This window comes from Arxiozyma heterogenica (assembly GCF_036370985.1).
Source record: "Arxiozyma heterogenica strain weizmannii chromosome Unknown scaffold_18, whole genome shotgun sequence".
NCBI lineage: Eukaryota > Fungi > Ascomycota > Saccharomycetes > Saccharomycetales > Saccharomycetaceae > Arxiozyma > Arxiozyma heterogenica.
The window spans coordinates 479,529-498,738 of record NW_027042671.1 but is presented as its reverse complement, the minus strand read 5'-3'; the positions used below and the strand labels follow the sequence as shown (position 1 = coordinate 498,738).

Sequence of the window (19,210 nt, the reverse complement as noted above, 5' to 3'; positions counted from 1 at the left end):
AAAAAAAGATTATTCATCAACTACCTGAATAAAAAACTCAAAAAGTTGTAGCAGGTGAATGCATGAATCACATCAATTAGTATAAAGAAACCTACTCTAACTGAAATTCTATATAATTTTTTTAAATATGATAATTAATCCTAGTGATATTAAATTTGAATACATTAGCTATGATCATATCTAATAACACAAAATAATTTAATTTAGTAGCGGTATATACAGAAGGGAATCTAATCATAATATTATGTTCTTTATTATTTAACTATTAAAAAGAGGCTATATTAATATTAGTATACATTTTTTTGAGTTTTGAAGTAATATTAATAAGTCAATTGTTAAGATCACCCCATATATGTTAAAAGAAAAATAATCCCAAGTCACACTTTTTTGGGCCCAACAATCACAACTTTTAACAAAGTGAAAGAAAAAGAAACCAATATATGTAAAAAAAAATACAAGTATACAAGAATTTCCATACAAAATGCTAATATCTCTATTAGTAATACGTTTTAAAGACAATGTTTATGATTGAGATCTGGAGGCGACAAATGTTGGAGATTACCAAGCAGATTATAGGTCAGACTAGCCTTAGGCAAGAATACCAAGCAATGTTATCGTTAAGCTTTTTTTTAGAACAAAAGAAGTCCAATAAAACTGTTTACGTTAGTCATTTAAGATTGTTACTTACTTTCTTTTATTATTATTGTGATTAGATCTCTTTCCAAATCTTAGAAATCTTTGAGATCGAGAACTCTGTTTTTTTTTTTAATCTTCTTTCCGAGTGTTATGCTATTATTCAGCAAACCGTACAAATTACGTAACATGAAATCAAATAAAAAAACTGTCGGGGAAAGAAAAAAAAGAGGAGAGAAGGGGACGGAAGATTTGGTAATGCGGAAATAAAGATGCCGAGGAAAATATTTGGAATTGTTCCACAATTTATTATTCGACAATTTTCGGTTTTTCTACTGTCTTTTTCTTTTTTTTTTCCCTTATTTTCCTTCCATTGTTCGTTTATTTGATCTTTCGTTTTATTTTTTTTTGTTTACGAATCTAATATACTAGGAAGATGTCAAGAGATCTGAAACATTGGACATGTTCTGGACTCATTATATATCATCAATTCAAGAATATTACTAATAACATATATTAAGTAAAGTCTTTAACAACTACTATTGACAATGACACTTTTTTCACATTTCCACTCATGTATTCATACACAGAAATATATATAAATAGGAGATATTGTGTATATTCATTTAGCTAATTTTCCATTTTTATTTCTCTACAATCCAACTATACAAACCAACCTTCAAAAATATCAAAAACAAAAAAATAACCTATAATTAACTCTTTACTTCACTCAATTATTAATGTCACAAGAAAATAATCCAAAAAACTTCAGTAACACCCACCAATGCCCTTTCATGGCTAACGCTACCAATATATCTTCACAACAATTGTCGGTTACTAGTGCTAACGGGGCACCCATTAATGAACCTTTTGCAACTCAAAGAATTGGGCAACATGGTCCCTTATTATTACAAGATTCAAACTTAATTGAAAGTTTGGCACATTTCAATCGTGAAAGAATACCTGAAAGAAACCCACACGCTCATGGGTCCGGTGCCTTTGGTTATTTTGAAGTCACTGATGATATCACAGATATCTGTGGTTCTGAAATGTTTGATACCATAGGTAAAAAAACACCATGTCTAACCAGATTTTCTACAGTCGCCGGCGAGCGTGGGTCTGCTGATACCGTAAGGGATCCTCGTGGTTTCTCTACCAAGTTCTATACCAAAGAGGGGAATTTAGATTGGGTTTATAACAATACTCCAATTTTTTTCATCAGAGATCCATCAAAGTTCCCTGCTTTTATCCACACTCAAAAGAGAAACCCAAGAACTAATTTAAAGGATCCCAATGCAGTTTGGGATTTCTTCACCATCCCAGAAAATCAAGTCGCTATTCATCAAATTATTCAATTGTTCTCAGATAGAGGTACTCCACGTTCATACAGACACATGAACGGATATTCTGGCCATACTTATAAATGGTCAAACAAACAAGGTCAATGGCATTATGTCCAGGTTCATTTGAAAACTGACCAAGGTATTCAAACAATGACTAATGAGGAGGCTGTAAAGCTAGCAGGGGAAAATCCAGATTATATCCAACAAGATCTATATGAATCCATTGAAAAAGGTGATTACCCATCTTGGACAGTTTACATTCAAACTATGACAGAGAAACAGGCACAAAAGTTACCATTTTCTGTATTTGATTTGACAAAAGTCTGGCCACATTCCCAATTCCCATTAAGACGGGTTGGAAAATTGATTTTAAATAAGAATCCAGATAATTATTTTGCTCAAATCGAACAGGCTGCTTTTGCACCAAGTAATACTGTGCCATACCAAGAACCCAGTGCAGACCCTGTTTTGCAAGGTAGACTATTCGCTTATGCAGATGCTCATAGATACAGATTAGGCCCCAATTATAATCAAATTCCAGTGAATTGTCCTGTTGCAGCCAATTTCCACAATCCATTAATTAGAGACGGTCCTATGAATGTTAATGGGAATTTTGGTTCTGAACCAAATTACTATGCATCTAATGTTAAGTACAATTTCATTCAACCAAATAGACCTATACAGCAACATCAAGAAGTTTGGAACGGTCCTGCACTTCCTTATCATTGGACTACAACCACTGATGATTCAGATTTTGTCCAGGCTACTGCTCTATATCATGTTTTAGGCAAACAACCAGATAATCAACAACAGCATTTGGCCCATAACATTTCTGTAAGCTTATGTGGGGCTAGGCCTGAACTTAGAAATAGGGCTTATGCAATGTTTGAGCGTGTTCATCCAGATTTAGCAAAGGCAGTAAAAGAAGAGACAGAATCATTAGCCAAGGATTAATTTTTCTTTCTTTCTTTTCTTTTCTTTTTTCTTTTTCTCGATATGATTTTTATTACTTGTATAATTATTGTACTTTATTTATTACTAACTTAAATAGATATATTATATTTATTAATAACAGAAAAAAAATTTTTTCTAAATAAACATTATTAGATATCCTCTTCTATTTTATTAATCCAATTTTTTACTAATTTGACGATACACTGATGATTTTCTATGATATATATATATATATATATACTATAGACACAAAATAGAAAATAAAGTTATTAATCAAATATCATTAATAATGTTAAGAGAGAATGGTTTTATCTTTTTAGCACTGTTGTCAGTATCAATTTGCAATCACTACAACTCAAATCACCTCCAAATGTTGCATATTATACTAGATTACCCACGTTCAAGCGTTTATTGTTCTTATTACTTGTAACTCTGTTAATAAGGAATATATCTAACCAAATACTTGATTATTGGAATCTCTTCATGTTTCCTTAGTTAATACCATTGCTATCATATTATTTTAAAAAACTCTTATGACGATTGATTAAAATGAAAATTTGCTTATTCAAACTTATTTAATTCATAGCTTCTCCATAACATGCTTAAATCGTATCATATTATTTATGCAGACGTATATTCTAAAAAATTATTAGCAAATGAACATCTCAATGCCCTTGACAATTCTCAACTCAGTACGACTTCTCGTTTTTCATCTATCAATGGTCTTAAATGGTTATCTAGTAATTATACTGTTTCCTATTTTTCTACTTCCTTACTCAAACTTTACTCTTTCTTTTTTTAAAAAAAAAGAACTAATATCATACATGCCATAATGATTAAATCTTTATCCATATTAATTTAAAATTCACTTACCAATACTTCCAAAACAAAAAGTTCTCCAACGTTTCAATTAGCAAAATCACATGGCGGAGGATCTCCAAATGTCAGTGTATTGTTTACATTAAAATTAAAACTTGTACACAATTATATCTCATAAGATCCTTATTAACACACAAAACACTATATAATTCTTACCAAGACGCACATCTAGACGTTTTTAGTCCAGTCATTATGAAATATGAAACTGAAAGATTTTTCTCATTTACAGAAAATACTTTCACAACTAAGACAAAAATATAAAATGAAATACTAAACAATCTAATACTATAATAATAATTAAATCATAGGGTTCTTATGAAGTTAATGAATGGAATTATGATCCAATAATAAATAGTTTATCAATTACATTGTTATAACTCCAATATTTTTTCTCTTTCCTTTTTCATATCTCAACTAATACAAATTCATACAGTGAAAGGGAACCGTTAACTGAAGTGTGAAATAGGTAAAACCCTGAATATATTTTTGAATTAACGTTTTAAAACCTTAAAAATATCACAATACCTAATATTATACCAACTTTAAAAAAATAGATCCGTGTATCTTCAATTCACAATAGTTATTTCAAATATTAATCAGGAATAAAATAGCTAATAATGTTACCATAATAGCTTTATTTTTGTTCTTCTAAGCGATCTTCACAATTAATTTATAAAGTGTTCACTCATCATATATGTATATACATGACAAAGTACATTTTCTTTCAACAAATCCAACTCATCTATGATCTTTCAAATAATCATCTATAATTGTAGGTTTTTCATTTTCAATGATCTTAAAATCTTCAAACCATTTCGTTAAATCTTCTGGAGTTGGGTTTGTATTAGTATCATTAGTAACCTTATCAGGTCCATCTATTTCTAACTTCTTCACACCTAATATGATATTCTTAAACTCATCTTCCGTGGCTTTATTCCTTAGCATGGCTTCCATGAGTTCAACATTATATTTTTCATTCATAATAATATTTGTTGGCATAGAATTATTTATTAAATGAATCCCAGTCCTTGAAAACAAGGCATCATCTGATAATTGAACTTGATAAAATTGAGAACAACGGAAATGATATTTACTACAAAACCTAGATAAATAAGCATAAGGATTATTTTCCCATAAAAATTGTTTAGTAAGTTTAGACATCTCAAATGGATCTCTTTCTCTTTCTGGAGATGCATGGCACATAGGATATCCACATAATTTGTTAAGATTTCTTTCATCCATTAAATCTGAATACGTATCGGAAGTCATGAACCTTGCTAACCACTTTAAAGTATCTTCATCTTTAACTTGGCCATCACACAATATTGAAAGGATATCTAACGTTATAGATTGTGCTTCTTTCATACTTAATTGCCTATGTTTTTGATATGGTGTTAAAACAGTCTCTTGTAAATCTTTTATATCATATTTAATAATATCTGGCATCTTTGAATATAAAATATGTGTTTTTTATAAGAGGGAAAAGAAGGAGAGACCAATAATAAACCTATAATAATTGAAGGAGTCACTACTATCAAGCTCAGTATGATTACTAATGGTAAAAAATGACTATATTAATATGTTGACTCTATGTTAGAGATATTCCTGGAAGAATATTTGATTCAATAACTAGTTTCTATATATTTAGTTTAACTATTCATCTTGTTACTAGAAAACTTTAATTATAGATGTGATTCCTTCCCTTTTTCTCTTTTGTTTTCTTTTCTACTCTTTTCAGAATTAAAATTTCATGTTTGATAAACAAAGATTTTCCAAATATCGAAAGGCTAAACTCATCAATTGGCAGAGTCATATAAATGTATTGTAATAAAGGTAAACTAGTAAAGTACTATTTGAATATGAGTTGATTAAATACTGGGAATACTGTAAGCAATACAGCTCTTGTAGATTAGCACGTTTTACCACTTTTAGCGCTACCTGTTTATGAAAAAACTACCCATCAAATAGAAATTATCCAATGAAATCCAAAAGCATTAAAAAAAATATGTCAAATAATTTAATGAACAGTAAAAAATCTAAATCAAAAATTAGGAATAAAAGTTGGTCACAAAAGCCACTAATGCAAAATAGGTCAAGGTTAAAAAAAATTCTTTATGAATTAATAGATTACCAACTGGAAAAAGGAGAATATCTGGAAGATAAAAATATAGAAACCACATCTGACACAAATGATATTCACACTAAGAATGAGAAAATTAATATTATCGCTGATCCAAATTATGAATTAGAACAGTTGATAAATATGATAAAAATTCCATTTCATTTGGAAAAATTGATGACTTTCACATTGCTAGCTTCAATAAATGATTTATTATATTTCTTTACTGTCTTGCCAATAAATATATTTGAAAGCATTGCAATATATAAAAAAGATCCACCATTTAGATCGATACAAACCTATAAACAACGTTGCGCATTGTGTCTTATCATTACTGCATGTCTAGTGTTAAGCCATCTTGATACATCAAAGGTGTATCATAGAATCAAAAGACAAAACACTATGAAGCTTTATATGCTTTTCAATGTATTAGAGATGTGTGATAAGATGTTAGCTAGTATGGGTCAATCTTTGTTAAATGTAACTTTATCTGATGAATCCGTGAAGACTTATAAAATGAAAAGGTATAAACAGATATTGCTAGTTTCTCTTAGTGCAATATATTTAATAGCACATGGCTATATATTGATATATCAGTCGATATCTTTGAATGTTGCAGTGAATTCGTACAATAATTCCCTATTGGCATTATTATTATCATTACAATTTGCAGAGATTAAAAGTTCTGTATTTAAAAAAACAGATAAAGAAGGGTTATTTCAATTATCCATTAGTGATATTGTACAAAGATTTAAAATACTGTTAATATTAATTATTATCATTATTCGTAACACAGGGGCTATTATTAATAATAGTATGAGCAACGATGTTTTATCAATATCCACATTAATCAAGACAGCATTACATAACCATCATTTCAAGTCCTTGACACAAAAGATTATGAAACTAATTTGGAGTCCATTTGTGAGTATTGTAAGTTGTGAAATAATAGTTGACTGGATGAAACATGCATATATCACTAAGTTTAATAGAATCAGACCGGAAATATACGAAAAATTCCATTTAATAATGTGTAAAGACAATGCGGTTGGTATATCACAGTTCGAAAAAAGGTTAGGATTAATATTACCAGCCTATGTCGTATTGTCTATTGTAATGATACGTCCTGTTATGTTTCGTTTTGCTAAGAACTTGATGCCTTTAAAACAGTTACCAAATAGTTTAGCAATATCAATAAGACTAATCTGGATAATATTTATCAGTTTTATTATTTTATTGATGCTGAAGGTTGTTATGAATAGTATTCTTAAGCAATTGAGTAAGGAATTTTTATCTGATCAATATGAAGGAACTAACAATGTCCTTACAACAAGAGTGACTAAGTCAGATTATGTTCCTGGAGAAGTTGTAGATGGCTTCGGATTTATGGATCAAAGGACAAGAGAAACGATTTACTGTGGTCGTGATGATAGCGAATCTAAAAAAAAGATACCATTAAGTATTGTTGAGAAACGAATAAAACATGATAACTCATTGCCTGACTCTTTGGAGACAGTAACCAGATATAAGATGGTCTCTAAGAGAATATGGTAATATATATATATATGCATCTGTATAAAGGAAAAGAAAAAGAGATACAAAGTATGTTAAATATTCACATATATATCTGTGCTTGCCTATGAACTAACATGCATTACATTTTTGTTCATATTAACATATACATTCCTTAATAAATTCCAGAATAACCTCTTTATATTCAATATATATCTATATTTAATATTGATAATTTTTTTATCAAAAAAAGGAAAAAAAAAGAAAGGGAACAGAAAACCTAATTCCTCTATATCTCATATAGACACATCAATATTCAAACAAGAATGAAAGAACGAAACAATGTAACAATTTTTAATCTTCCAATTCTTTCTAGACCTATATTTAACCTTAGTTATTTATTATTTGTGCATTTTCAGTCAGAATGTCCATTTCATTCACAGTTAACGAATCTTTTAATAAAAATGGTTTTATGTAACTAAATTGAACATTCACAAACAAAATAGCATATAGCCTTGGTCCTGTTTTTTTTTTTTTTTTACTTTTCCTCGAAAAATACTCAGTAAGCCTAATTTATTAGCATGTCCGCCAAGAAGAAAAAGAGCAACCGCAACAAAACCTTGTATCAAACAAATGTGACAGGTTAAGAAAACAAAAGAAAAAGGTAAAAAAAAACAAAGAAAAAAAAAGAGGCATGCAAAGAAAAACAGATTGCTCAAATCTCCTCACCTCTTACTGCTTCTTGCCACGTGATCTCCCATCACATCCGGTAAAATTCCGCAATTTTGTTGAAGAAAACCTCATTTTCCTTACCCCCTTAAAGGAATATAAAATGACATAACATTACAAACAATGTGAAAAGAATAAAAGAAAAGTTTCGAAATAAAGGAAGAAGAAAAGATCTCTTTGCCTTGACAAATAGTCTTAAGTTTCTCGAAGGTTACCTGTACGAACACACACATAAAAGACAAACAAACAATTAAGTAATTAATAAGTTAATCACTGTATTTGTAAGTGCGGGAATAAATAAATAAATATATAGATAGATTCAACTTAAGGTTAACAGAATAATTTTTTTTATTCCCCTCCCTATGTTTAGAAATTTATTATTTGATACTGTAAAAGTGTCAAAATTTTCAAATCCAAGATGTATAAGAAATAATCTATTAAATCGAACAAAATTGGTATCACAAAATGTTAGATGCATGTCAACTAAAATTACTAACAATTTCACAACAGAATTGTGGAATCATACTAATAATGTATTTTTGAAAAGATCTGATCTTTATAAATATACTACTACAGCTACTACCACTACTATGAATATTACCAGATCTTTCTCTTCTACCTGCCATAATTCTAAATCAGACTCATCAAGCTCTGCTACTTCTACTACCACCAATATCCGTACATCTTCTAACCAAGTTGCTTATTGGTTAATTGGTACATCTGGATTAGTCTTTGGTATCGTTATTCTTGGTGGTTTAACCCGTTTGACTGAATCTGGATTGAGTATCACCGAATGGAAACCTGTCACAGGTTCTTTGCCGCCCTTATCTCAAGAGGAATGGGAAGAAGAATTCCGTAAATATAAGTCTTCACCAGAATTTCAACAATTGAATTCTCACATCAATTTAGATGAATTCAAATTCATTTTCTTTATGGAATGGATCCATAGATTATGGGGCCGTGCCATTGGCCTTGTTTTTGTTATTCCTGCAATCTATTTTGCTGCTAGAAAAAGAACTTCTCCTCATGTCAATAAACGCTTATTCTATCTATGCTCTTTGTTAGGTTTACAAGGGTTTGTCGGTTGGTGGATGGTCAAATCAGGGTTAGATCAAGAACAATTAAATGAAAGAAAATCCAAACCAACTGTATCTCAATATAGATTAACTACTCATTTGGGTACTGCATTTATCCTATATTTAGGTATGCTTTGGACAGGTCTTGACATTCTGAAAGAAAATAAATGGTTAAAGAATCCAGAAAAATGTATTGAACTGTTTAAAAAATTGGATAGTAGTAAATTAGGTCCATTAAGAAAGATGTCTATCTTCTTATTAGGTCTATCATTTATAACTGCTATGAGTGGTGGTATGGTCGCTGGTTTAGACGCAGGTTTAATCTATAACACATGGCCTAAGATGGGAGAAAATTGGTTTCCAAGTAAACGTGAATTAATGGATCCAAACTTCACACGTCGTGATGACCAAAAAGATTTGTGGTGGAGAAATCTTTTGGAGAATCCAACCACTGTTCAATTGGTTCATAGAACTTTTGCTACTTTGGCTTTTTGCGCCGTTCTCTACGTCCATATGTATGCAATCAAGAAGAAACCTCTCATCCCAAGGAACTCTCAAATGACTTTACATGCTTTGATGGGTGTTGTAACGTTACAAGCTTTCTTAGGTATCACTACAATATTATTCACTGTACCAATCCATTTAGCATCTACTCACCAAGCAGGTGCATTAGCTCTAGTGACAGTGTCTTTAATGTTTATGAATCAATTGAGAAAACCAAGAATGCAAATCAAGAATGTTATAAATTCATCTATGGCTGCACGTTTGAAACATCAGGCTAATGGTAATGTCGGAAAGAGAATTGTTACAGAAACATTCAATTTAGTTAAATGAAGAAGGAACAAAAAAGGTAAAATAAAAATTTAAATTTAAAAAACTGTAAATAATTAATCAATACCTGTTCTTGATTTTTTCTTTCCTGATCATCAGTATCTATTGATTTATATGCACGTAAATAGAAAAAAAAATTTTTACATATATTGTTGATATTGATGAAAAGAACATTTATAATATTTATTTATTTATTTATTTATTGAGTCATTCTAGTTTTGCATAAATTCCTCTTGTATTTTAACCATATCTTCAATATTATCACTTGATAATCTCCACAATAAAAACATAAATAATGTTCTATGAGGTTCAAATTTTTGAGCACAGGATTCAATTATATCATTATCGTATATTTTCCATTTATACTTTTTATGTTTAATTTTGCTCCTTTTAATTGAGATTCTTCTCTCAATTAAATCATTCAATAGCTCCTTTCTTGTTGCTATATAGTTAGAAAACCCTCTAGCAATACCTAGATCATCTGCAGTAAAAACGTTTTGTCTTTTAAGACCAGTAATTAAAAACATTGACGCAGTCCAAGGCCCAATCCCTTTAATGTTTTTAACTAAGTGATCAATAATCCTTTGGTCGTTTTCATAATCATTAGTATCTAAAGTAAATAAGGTTTCAATCTCCTTTATTCGTTCATTGAAATATTGTGATAACGATTCTAAATAGATAAGTTTCCTATCACTCAATCCACAGGACTTTATTTCTTTTCTTATAATAGGGTCCTGCAAAGAATCATATAATGTTTTGAAAGCTGGAAATTGACCATCAAAATAATTATATAACCTTTCTCTAATGCTTCTTGCAGCCCTATTACTAATCTGTTGCCCAATAATAGCATTAGCTAGTTTACTAAAACATTCTTGTAAATCAACTGTATTGTTATTATTATTATTATTATTATGATCTTTACAAGTGCCTATAGACTGATCAGATTTCAAATATTGAGAAAAATTACCTGCAGTAAGTATAGGTAATAAAGTGGGGTCCACTTCCAATACATGATTACATGCTTCAATGAAGGATTCTGAATGTAATTCAATAAAGTGAGAAGGTAATCTACAATCAACTAATTTCTGTTTTTTATTATTTAAACCTTCATTATCATTGTCGTTATCGCCATCAATCCGATCTCTTTTCAAATTTGTCATCAGTTAGTTACGCAGGTATATGTATATTAATGTATATATGTATAAAAAAGCATATAAATCAATATAGTTTTGATTACTTGATATAAATACTCTTATATATATATATTATTGTTATGTTTAACTACCCACCTGACTGGTCCTCTTTCTGTTACTTTTCTCTCTAAAATCTCCTACTAATACAATAAAAAACTAAAGGTAAATCACTATTCTACCCATCATATAATTGCAATTTATAGGATCAATATGGACTTGTTCAACTTTTAGAGGTTTAACAGCTCTGTTCACTCCTACTTTATCGCATATATATGAATAAATATGCACTATGGATTTTTGTTTCTTGTCTTGATTCTCCACTAAAGTAATTAAAAATATGTGGTGTCTGGATGTCTCTCGCCTGGGACGTCAAAAAGAAACGAAATCACTCACATTTCTTTATTTCTTTTTTTATTTTCTTTTCTTTTTTTTTTTTTGGGTTCTTTCCTTCTCTTTTCTTTTTCTTTGTAGTGTGTAAGGGTTGGATTCCAAAGATTATGTAATTCCCAAAATGTCAGATTAAGATAGAAAGAGAAAAAGGTAAAAGATACCTTTGTAGATTGTTAATTGTCGTGGGTCTATGAAGTTTTCAAAACAATATACTACAATCTTTCTAATAGACCCTATAATCCTGAAACTCCCAATTATAGGTTATAATAAAGGAGATTTACTTATAAATATATTCAAATTGTGTCTTCAAATATGCATTTAACTATATCAAATGAAATTACCGGGCAAATCTATGGTCCCATCGAAATCAATGATGATATGAAACTAGAGGACTTAATAGCCTTGCTTGAAGTAGAATGTCAGTTTGATCCTTTGAAAAATGATCTATATATAAATATGGACATTTTAGATTTAAATAAATCTAAAAATAAAATTTTATCTGAAATAGGTCTCCACAACGATGAACTATTATTAATAAAAAATAAAATACAAACAAACAATAATCCAAACAATTCCATCATTCCACCTGGGAACTTGGACAATAGAAAATATGTGGAAGAATTCAGGAAACAATTAAATATGAGCCAACCTATGAGACAACAGTTAGTAACACAGATGCCTGAACTAGATTCCATATTAAATGATTCAAATCTTTTCTATGAAAGAATGGGGCCAATAATATTACAGAGAAGGTACGGTGGTTTTTATCAGCAATCATTGAATCCCTTTGGTATTCCACAAGATGAATATAATAAATTGATGAGTAACCCAGATAATCCAATTAATCAAAAAAGAATCAATGAATTAATTGACCAACAAGCTATAGATGAGCAATTAAGAAATGCTTATGAACATACCCCTGAAGTATTTACTACTGTAAGTATGCTATATATTAACCTAGAAATTAATGGGCATCCTGTGAAAGCTTTTGTCGATACAGGTGCACAAATGACTATAATGTCAACTAGATTAGCTGAAGCGACTGGGCTCAGTAAGCTGATCGATAGACGGTTTATAGGTGAAGTTAGAGGTGTAGGCAGAGGTAAAATCATTGGTAGGATTCATCAAGCACAGATAAAGATCGAAACACAATACATTTGCAACAGTTTTGTGGTATTAGATACTGAAATTGATGTCTTGATTGGACTTGACATGCTGAAAAGACACCAAGCTTGTATTGATTTAGCTAAAAATGTTTTAAGGATTGCAGGAATTGAAACAAGATTTTTAAGTGAAGCTGAGATTCCGAAAGGTTTTGAAAATGAAGTTAAACAAACCGCCTCAAAAACTTTGTCTAAACCAACAACCATACCTAATTCAACATCCACTGGGGGCTCTGTTTTGGTCAACAACACAAACAATACAAGCAACGTTAATGACCATAATAATATTCCAATACAACAGTTCCCAAGAAACAATAATATCAGTAATATGAAATCTGGTATTAGTGGTCAATCAAGAAACAATATACTGTCTAATATGAATTTTCCGGAATCGATAGTAAAACAATTAATGGATTTAGGCTTTTCAAGAAACGAAGTTATACGAGCTTTGAGGACTACTGGTGGTAATGCTGAATATGCTGCAGCTTTACTTTTTCAATAAACATATACATATACATATACATACACAAAAGAATGAACCAACAAGCTTTTTTTTATGATAATTTACAAATTAAATAAATAGATAAATTTTGTCAAGAAAATAAACATATTAGAGAAAGAAAGCAAGGATACATTATTAGGAATTCATCCAAAAAAAATGTGTCCATATATATGTATATTTATCCTAGGTAAAATAATTTATATCCCAATAGAAATATTATAAACTTTATTATACAACTATTTTAAAGGGATTAATATACTAAGCATATATTTGCTCTGATTTCTCCTTATCTAATTTCCTTTCCTTTCACTTGACTTGTCTATAGAATAATAAATATGCATCCTATCTGATAATTTCATTAAGTGTTTGAATTGATTTAAAAATAGTGTCATTAAAATAATACCATCCATTTTTATCACCTTTATAGACAAATGTACTATAATGACCATTATTAACACTTCCCTGATGACATACTACTGAATATAATTCATATTTGAAATTATTTGTATAAGAATTGGTTAGTACTCCTGTATATCGATAATCAAGAATAAGTGGGTAGTGAATAAAACAATTATTTCTGATTAAATTATTGTGAAACCTTGCTAATTGAATAATTAAAATAGTAGGCATTTTTATAAGTGTTATTTTTTGAGCAGAAGGTGTCTTTATGCCACATTTGACACAATTCCATTGATTCGGTGGGTCCAATTGCTGTTCTTCGAAAAATTGTCTAAAACATTCCATAATGTTGCATGTAACAACATTTGGTATGGGTAAGGACAATATAGAAAATGCCTCGTAATTGACTGATAATGTATGGCATATCTTACATTTCAATCTGGAACTAACTTGTCCAACAAATAAATATGTAATGATTGTATCATTCTCAGACAAATATTTCAACCAATTCATATTATAAGGTGACATTTCTTTATTTACAAAGCTATTTGGGATAGGACTCATTGCTTTCAATTCAGTATTGAGGGAATCAAATAGAAAATTACAAAATTCAACACAATCTTCTTGAGTATTCCCCTGAAATTGTCTACATCTAATACCACAAATATACTTAAATGATTCAATATTAATTATTCTATTTGTTTTTACCTTATTACAATCATGAATATCTTTGAAGAGATTTTTTAAACCATTAGTGGCAAATAATTGTTTCTATGAATTATGTAATTCTTTATTAGCATTAAACGCTAATATCCAATTAAAAAAATCATCAGTTCCTATTAGGCTTTGAATAATACAGTTAATGTAACAAGAATTATTTTGATTATGAATGCCAATTGGTATTATACTATCATTTGCATTATTTGTACTAGCTGTGCTATTAAAATGTTTTGATTTCTTTATCATTTTGTTATCATTATTGGTCCTAGTGGCACTCAAAATATTTTTCCATTTATTAATTTTAATAATACCAACATAAAGGTGAGCATAATCTTCCGATTTTTTCTTTCTTGTTAAATTTTTAGCAATTTTTTCAAAGAGATTAAGCATTTTAATGATATTCCCATTGAAGTTTATTGTATTTGATATGTTATTATCAATTATATTAGTATCATCTGTAGTGATTAAAATAATATAATCAAAATTACATCTTTTCTTGAAGAGGATAAAATCACTTATTAAGAACTCTAATGAATGTTCTAAATTAGCGTATAATTGCTCAATGGTTTCATTAATATTTATAAATTTTGAAGATATTCTAATATAGTTTCTTTCACATATAATACTTCCTACTGTCGAGTGTTCTTGATTTCTAGTGATTTCAATTACTAAATTCAAAGTATTTTTTAGATTCAAAATATTATTCGAAGAATACATAGATATCCAAGAATGTGACAATAAATTTCTTAAGTAACTATTATTTTTTATGAAGTTACAGTAAGCATTGTTGACGCAAGGCTTCGGAATCAAACATTCTAGTAGAGTTCATTTAAGACTAATATAGTAAGATAAGGTAACTTACAATAGGATATTGGTGGTATTATAAGTTATTCCTTGGTCCTTTCCTTTCTATATAAGTAATATACAAGATACAATATTATACAGTATACTCATTTTATCTTTGAATCTTCTTTACTATAAATTTTCATAACTTTTGATCACTTAGTACGATGAATTTAGATTATTAAACATAACTCTAATAATTATATTTCAACAAGCATAAAAATAAAACTCGATTGTGATCCATTCAATCCGTATGTCTACTAATAACAAACTTTTCAACCTGATCTATATAGAAATTAGAGATGGGTTCTCTTTTATGTTTTTCGGTATGTTAACGATTGTGCTATTGAAATATTTAAAATCATTCATTTTAACCGCCCTCTCCAATATTAAAGTACGGCAATATCTATAACAATGATAAGCTTCAGCGCAGTTGACATAGTAGCTTTTATTCTTTTGAGTTGATAATTCCTGGATTTTTCCACATAAATAATTATATTTATTTAACAAGCGTAAACATTCTTGAATGAGATCAGATAAACTTCCTCCTTGAATATTCATTGGTCTTTAGTATTTAATAAAAATGATAAAAAAAATATTATAACCTACAATATATGATTTCAATCCCACCTCACCAAATATATACTTTTTAAATCAAAGGGGTCACTTTGCTTCCTATAATATTAGGTAGACGATGTAAAAACAGACCTTGTTTTCGAAAGTTTGAACATAAATCTCTGAGTCTTCCCTTACATATTTAAAATAAGAATGGTGCTACCGTATTGTTTTATTGCACATGAGGCAGAAGCAATTTTGACGATATCTGGCTATTGTTTTATTATTAAAGCTAGTGTTTAGTGACACAAAACCAAATATTCCTATATTTGACAAATTGTAGTGTTTGATAATGATATTACGATCATTCAATAAAGTAATTTTTCTTGAACGATATTTATTCTGCTTTTCTTCAATTCAAAGTATTACAAAAAACACAAACAGTTAATATTACCAATACATAACATGACACAAAAAGAATAAAAAGAGATAAAATTAAGATTTTAATTAATATGTTATAACTAAAAAATAGAATAAAAAATATAATTTTTAAATAGAATAGAACGATCTTTGGCTTCACCATTCTATAAATTAAACCAGGAAACAATTCAGGTTCATACGTTTCTATTTGTTGAACTCAAGAGGGTTCAGTTTTTGATTTTGACAATGAAATAGTAGAAGTGGTAGCAACTTTATTGAATTCACTGATATTATGATCGGCTTTGCCAGCTTTGGTAGAATTCTCTATCCTAGTTGTTGTAACCACATTCCCATCCTTTTCACTTTCAAACAAGTTTGCAGTTTCACAACCAACAGTCTCAATAACACCTTTTTCATTTAATTGTAAATTCTCTACTTGCTTAAACAAATTCTTTGTTTGTTCTTCAGTTAACTCATCCTTCTTTTTATTCTTAATCCAATAGCCTGGATTTAAGTGCTTCATTTGCAAATTTTTAGTAAATGGCAAATGACCGTATTTTTCTTCCCACATTAACAAAATCAAGTAAATGATTAGACATAACCAATAGATATTATAGCAAAGTATTGAAGATAAATAGCCAGTATTTTGCCAACCTAATAAAGCATTAAAGACATCCCAACCATTGTCTAATTCTGGATTGCAACAATTAACATGATATACTGATTTATGAATATTGTAAGTACCATTACCGTCACCACCCTCTGAAGCATCACCCCCGGTGGCTCTATTGAACAAATAATTTTCGAAGTACCAAGCACCACGGGAAAAAAGGCCAGCGCCAATTAAATACAAGATAGATGTAGAAATGATAAGAAAAATTTGTAGAGAAGAATGAGATGCACCATAGTATAATAAGAAACCTATCAATCCACCTGCAATCAGACCTGCAGCTACGGGTAGTGGATATGCAGTGGCACGGGACCCTTGTGTAGTAACACCAGCACCAGCAACAAAGACAACAGCCTCTAAACCTTCTCTTAAAACTGTGATAAAGGGTAATACAAACATGGCATAACGTCTAGTCAAAAACCCAATACGGAACCAATCTTTCTTTTTTTTTGGTACTTCTATCAAAGATCTTGCAATTTTAACTTTCCACTTGCCTTGCATTTTATTTATTCTAAGCATTGGAATTCCCATCATTGAAATCATAAGTGTCGCAATCATACAGAAAATACCTTCCCAAAGGTCTTCAGCAGATCCAAAGATATCTTTTTGTAAAGAATAGTAAGCACCGATAAAAGCACAGCCAATAATCAAACAAATAATAAACCCAAGAACTGAACCAAACCAAATTTGTTTCACTAATCTATTATATAACACATTATCTTTGGCTCCAATTGTTTGCTTTATGAAAGATAATAAAACAGAGACGATAATGACTGCTTCTAAACACTCTCTAAAAACAACAAAGAAGACAGCAACATTGAAAACTTTATTGGCCATCTTTTGTTTTATACGTCGAATAATATAATGATGTCCAGTTAATTGGTTGACTAGGCTAATGAAAAAATAAATATGATATATTTAATTTAAATAAAATTGCTATCTTTTCTTCCTTGTGACACTTTTGAAAGATATTCGATGGTGAAAGGTATAGCTACTTACCAACACATCATTATGATGGTTTAACTTATCCATCTTCAACCATCTATATGCATATATATACCTAACTAACTATTCATTAGTGAGATATCCCTTCAAGAAATGTAACGGTTCTTTTCAAACATGCTATTGTCTTACAGTACGATATGTATTTTTTTTGTCATACTCAATAACAGCTTCCTTAATAAGGTGCATAATTTACAGATTGAATCAAAATAAAAAAAATAAAAGAGTTCTTATCTAGTTTTGCACCTAATGGGCCGCTGCTAAATTCCATTGAAATAGCGATGTTTAGTGGATAAAAATTCCAAATAAATTAATCATATAACAACGAGAAAGAGAGAATCATCAAGCAGAGAAATAGTGAACCAACAAGAAAGAGAAGAAAGGGTAGATTGTTGAAGAAAAAGGCTGTCATTGAACTCTAGAATGCACCCTGATTTTGATTATCATTTTGTTATTTCAAGATTTGGCATCGTAGGAAGTAAAAACAAAGGACAACATTTTCTGTTTTCTCGAGAGAAACAATAAATCCTTTCCTTGTGACACCCAGATTATTTTTTTTTTTTATAACCAACTGGAAATGACATTAATATACTGTATTAGGTTAAGTATTTTTTCGCTAATTTTTTATAATAACCCTATATTTATATCTGTGTAAATATATAAATAAAAAGTTTCAAAGCAATAAACCCTATTTTAACATTACAATATATAGAGGATTTTGTTCTGTTTTCCTGTAAAAAAAATTAATAAAATGAAAAAGGAAACATAAAAAGTTAACTGAAAAATAAAATAAGTAACAATGATTTAAAGATTTTTTAAATTATCTCTATTCAGTATTAAAGTTTCTAATAAGAAATGATTGATTTAAATTAATAGTACCATTGTTTATCAAAGCTATATATTTAAATAAATCATATAAGGAGAACAATAAATCTAAAAAAAAATAACATATCTGAAATATACAGTGAAAATGAGTGCACCAACTGATATTTTACCATTAGAGGTAATTGACAAGACTATAAATCAACCTGTATGGATCATTTTACAATCAAATAGAGAGTTCACAGGAACCCTTATTGGCTTTGATGATTTTGTGAATGTGATCGTAGAAGACGCAAAAGAATGGATAGTTAACGAAGATCAAAACGAATTGGTGATGGAACACAAAGGAAGAATGTTGTTAAGTGGGAACAATATTGTAATGTTAGTTCCTGGTGGGAAAAAAGATATATAATATAATAAAAAAGAAAATACATCATTCATTTCACTTGAAAATA

General features: G+C 29.4%; 11 protein-coding genes across 11 annotated transcripts; 5 read left to right on the top strand and 6 right to left on the bottom strand.

Annotated features, from left to right (window-relative positions):
* Window positions 1-1,373: 1,373 nt before the first annotated feature.
* On the top strand, window positions 1,374-2,930 carry CTT1 (catalase T; the record flags this gene model as incomplete). The annotated part of the gene is made up of 1 exon (XM_064858649.1): window positions 1,374-2,930. One exon carries the CDS (start codon window positions 1,374-1,376, stop codon window positions 2,928-2,930), a length of 1,557 nt encoding a protein of 518 aa, XP_064714472.1.
* Window positions 2,931-4,547: 1,617 nt separating this feature from the next.
* On the bottom strand, window positions 4,548-5,255 carry RTR1 (RNA polymerase II subunit B1 CTD phosphatase RTR1; the record flags this gene model as incomplete). Its single annotated transcript, XM_064858648.1, has 1 exon — window positions 4,548-5,255. The coding sequence occupies one exon, from the start codon at window positions 5,253-5,255 to the stop codon at window positions 4,548-4,550; it is 708 nt and encodes a 235-aa protein (XP_064714471.1).
* A 532-nt stretch (window positions 5,256-5,787) lies between these two features.
* On the top strand, window positions 5,788-7,482 carry EMP65 (Emp65p; the record flags this gene model as incomplete). Its single annotated transcript, XM_064858647.1, has 1 exon — window positions 5,788-7,482. One exon carries the CDS (start codon window positions 5,788-5,790, stop codon window positions 7,480-7,482), a length of 1,695 nt encoding a protein of 564 aa, XP_064714470.1.
* Window positions 7,483-8,531: 1,049 nt separating this feature from the next.
* COX15 (Cox15p) lies at window positions 8,532-10,079 on the top strand (the record flags this gene model as incomplete). The annotated part of the gene is made up of 1 exon (XM_064858646.1): window positions 8,532-10,079. One exon carries the CDS (start codon window positions 8,532-8,534, stop codon window positions 10,077-10,079), a length of 1,548 nt encoding a protein of 515 aa, XP_064714469.1.
* A 209-nt stretch (window positions 10,080-10,288) lies between these two features.
* Window positions 10,289-11,236, bottom strand: MAG1 (DNA-3-methyladenine glycosylase II; the record flags this gene model as incomplete). The annotated part of the gene is made up of 1 exon (XM_064858645.1): window positions 10,289-11,236. The coding sequence occupies one exon, from the start codon at window positions 11,234-11,236 to the stop codon at window positions 10,289-10,291; it is 948 nt and encodes a 315-aa protein (XP_064714468.1).
* Window positions 11,237-11,971: 735 nt separating this feature from the next.
* Window positions 11,972-13,324, top strand: DDI1 (Ddi1p; the record flags this gene model as incomplete). Its single annotated transcript, XM_064858644.1, has 1 exon — window positions 11,972-13,324. The coding sequence occupies one exon, from the start codon at window positions 11,972-11,974 to the stop codon at window positions 13,322-13,324; it is 1,353 nt and encodes a 450-aa protein (XP_064714467.1).
* Window positions 13,325-13,666: 342 nt separating this feature from the next.
* Window positions 13,667-14,287, bottom strand: UBP5 (putative ubiquitin-specific protease UBP5; the record flags this gene model as incomplete). The annotated part of the gene is made up of 1 exon (XM_064858643.1): window positions 13,667-14,287. One exon carries the CDS (start codon window positions 14,285-14,287, stop codon window positions 13,667-13,669), a length of 621 nt encoding a protein of 206 aa, XP_064714466.1.
* A 207-nt stretch (window positions 14,288-14,494) lies between these two features.
* On the bottom strand, window positions 14,495-15,160 carry PWA37_002033 (uncharacterized protein; the record flags this gene model as incomplete). The annotated part of the gene is made up of 1 exon (XM_064858642.1): window positions 14,495-15,160. One exon carries the CDS (start codon window positions 15,158-15,160, stop codon window positions 14,495-14,497), a length of 666 nt encoding a protein of 221 aa, XP_064714465.1.
* Window positions 15,161-16,253: 1,093 nt separating this feature from the next.
* On the bottom strand, window positions 16,254-16,424 carry PWA37_002032 (uncharacterized protein; the record flags this gene model as incomplete). Its single annotated transcript, XM_064858641.1, has 1 exon — window positions 16,254-16,424. The coding sequence occupies one exon, from the start codon at window positions 16,422-16,424 to the stop codon at window positions 16,254-16,256; it is 171 nt and encodes a 56-aa protein (XP_064714464.1).
* Window positions 16,425-16,478: 54 nt separating this feature from the next.
* Window positions 16,479-17,768, bottom strand: FTR1 (high-affinity iron permease FTR1; the record flags this gene model as incomplete). The annotated part of the gene is made up of 1 exon (XM_064858640.1): window positions 16,479-17,768. The coding sequence occupies one exon, from the start codon at window positions 17,766-17,768 to the stop codon at window positions 16,479-16,481; it is 1,290 nt and encodes a 429-aa protein (XP_064714463.1).
* A 1,135-nt stretch (window positions 17,769-18,903) lies between these two features.
* LSM5 (RNA-binding protein LSM5) lies at window positions 18,904-19,167 on the top strand (the record flags this gene model as incomplete). The annotated part of the gene is made up of 1 exon (XM_064858639.1): window positions 18,904-19,167. The coding sequence occupies one exon, from the start codon at window positions 18,904-18,906 to the stop codon at window positions 19,165-19,167; it is 264 nt and encodes an 87-aa protein (XP_064714462.1).
* Window positions 19,168-19,210: the final 43 nt, after the last annotated feature.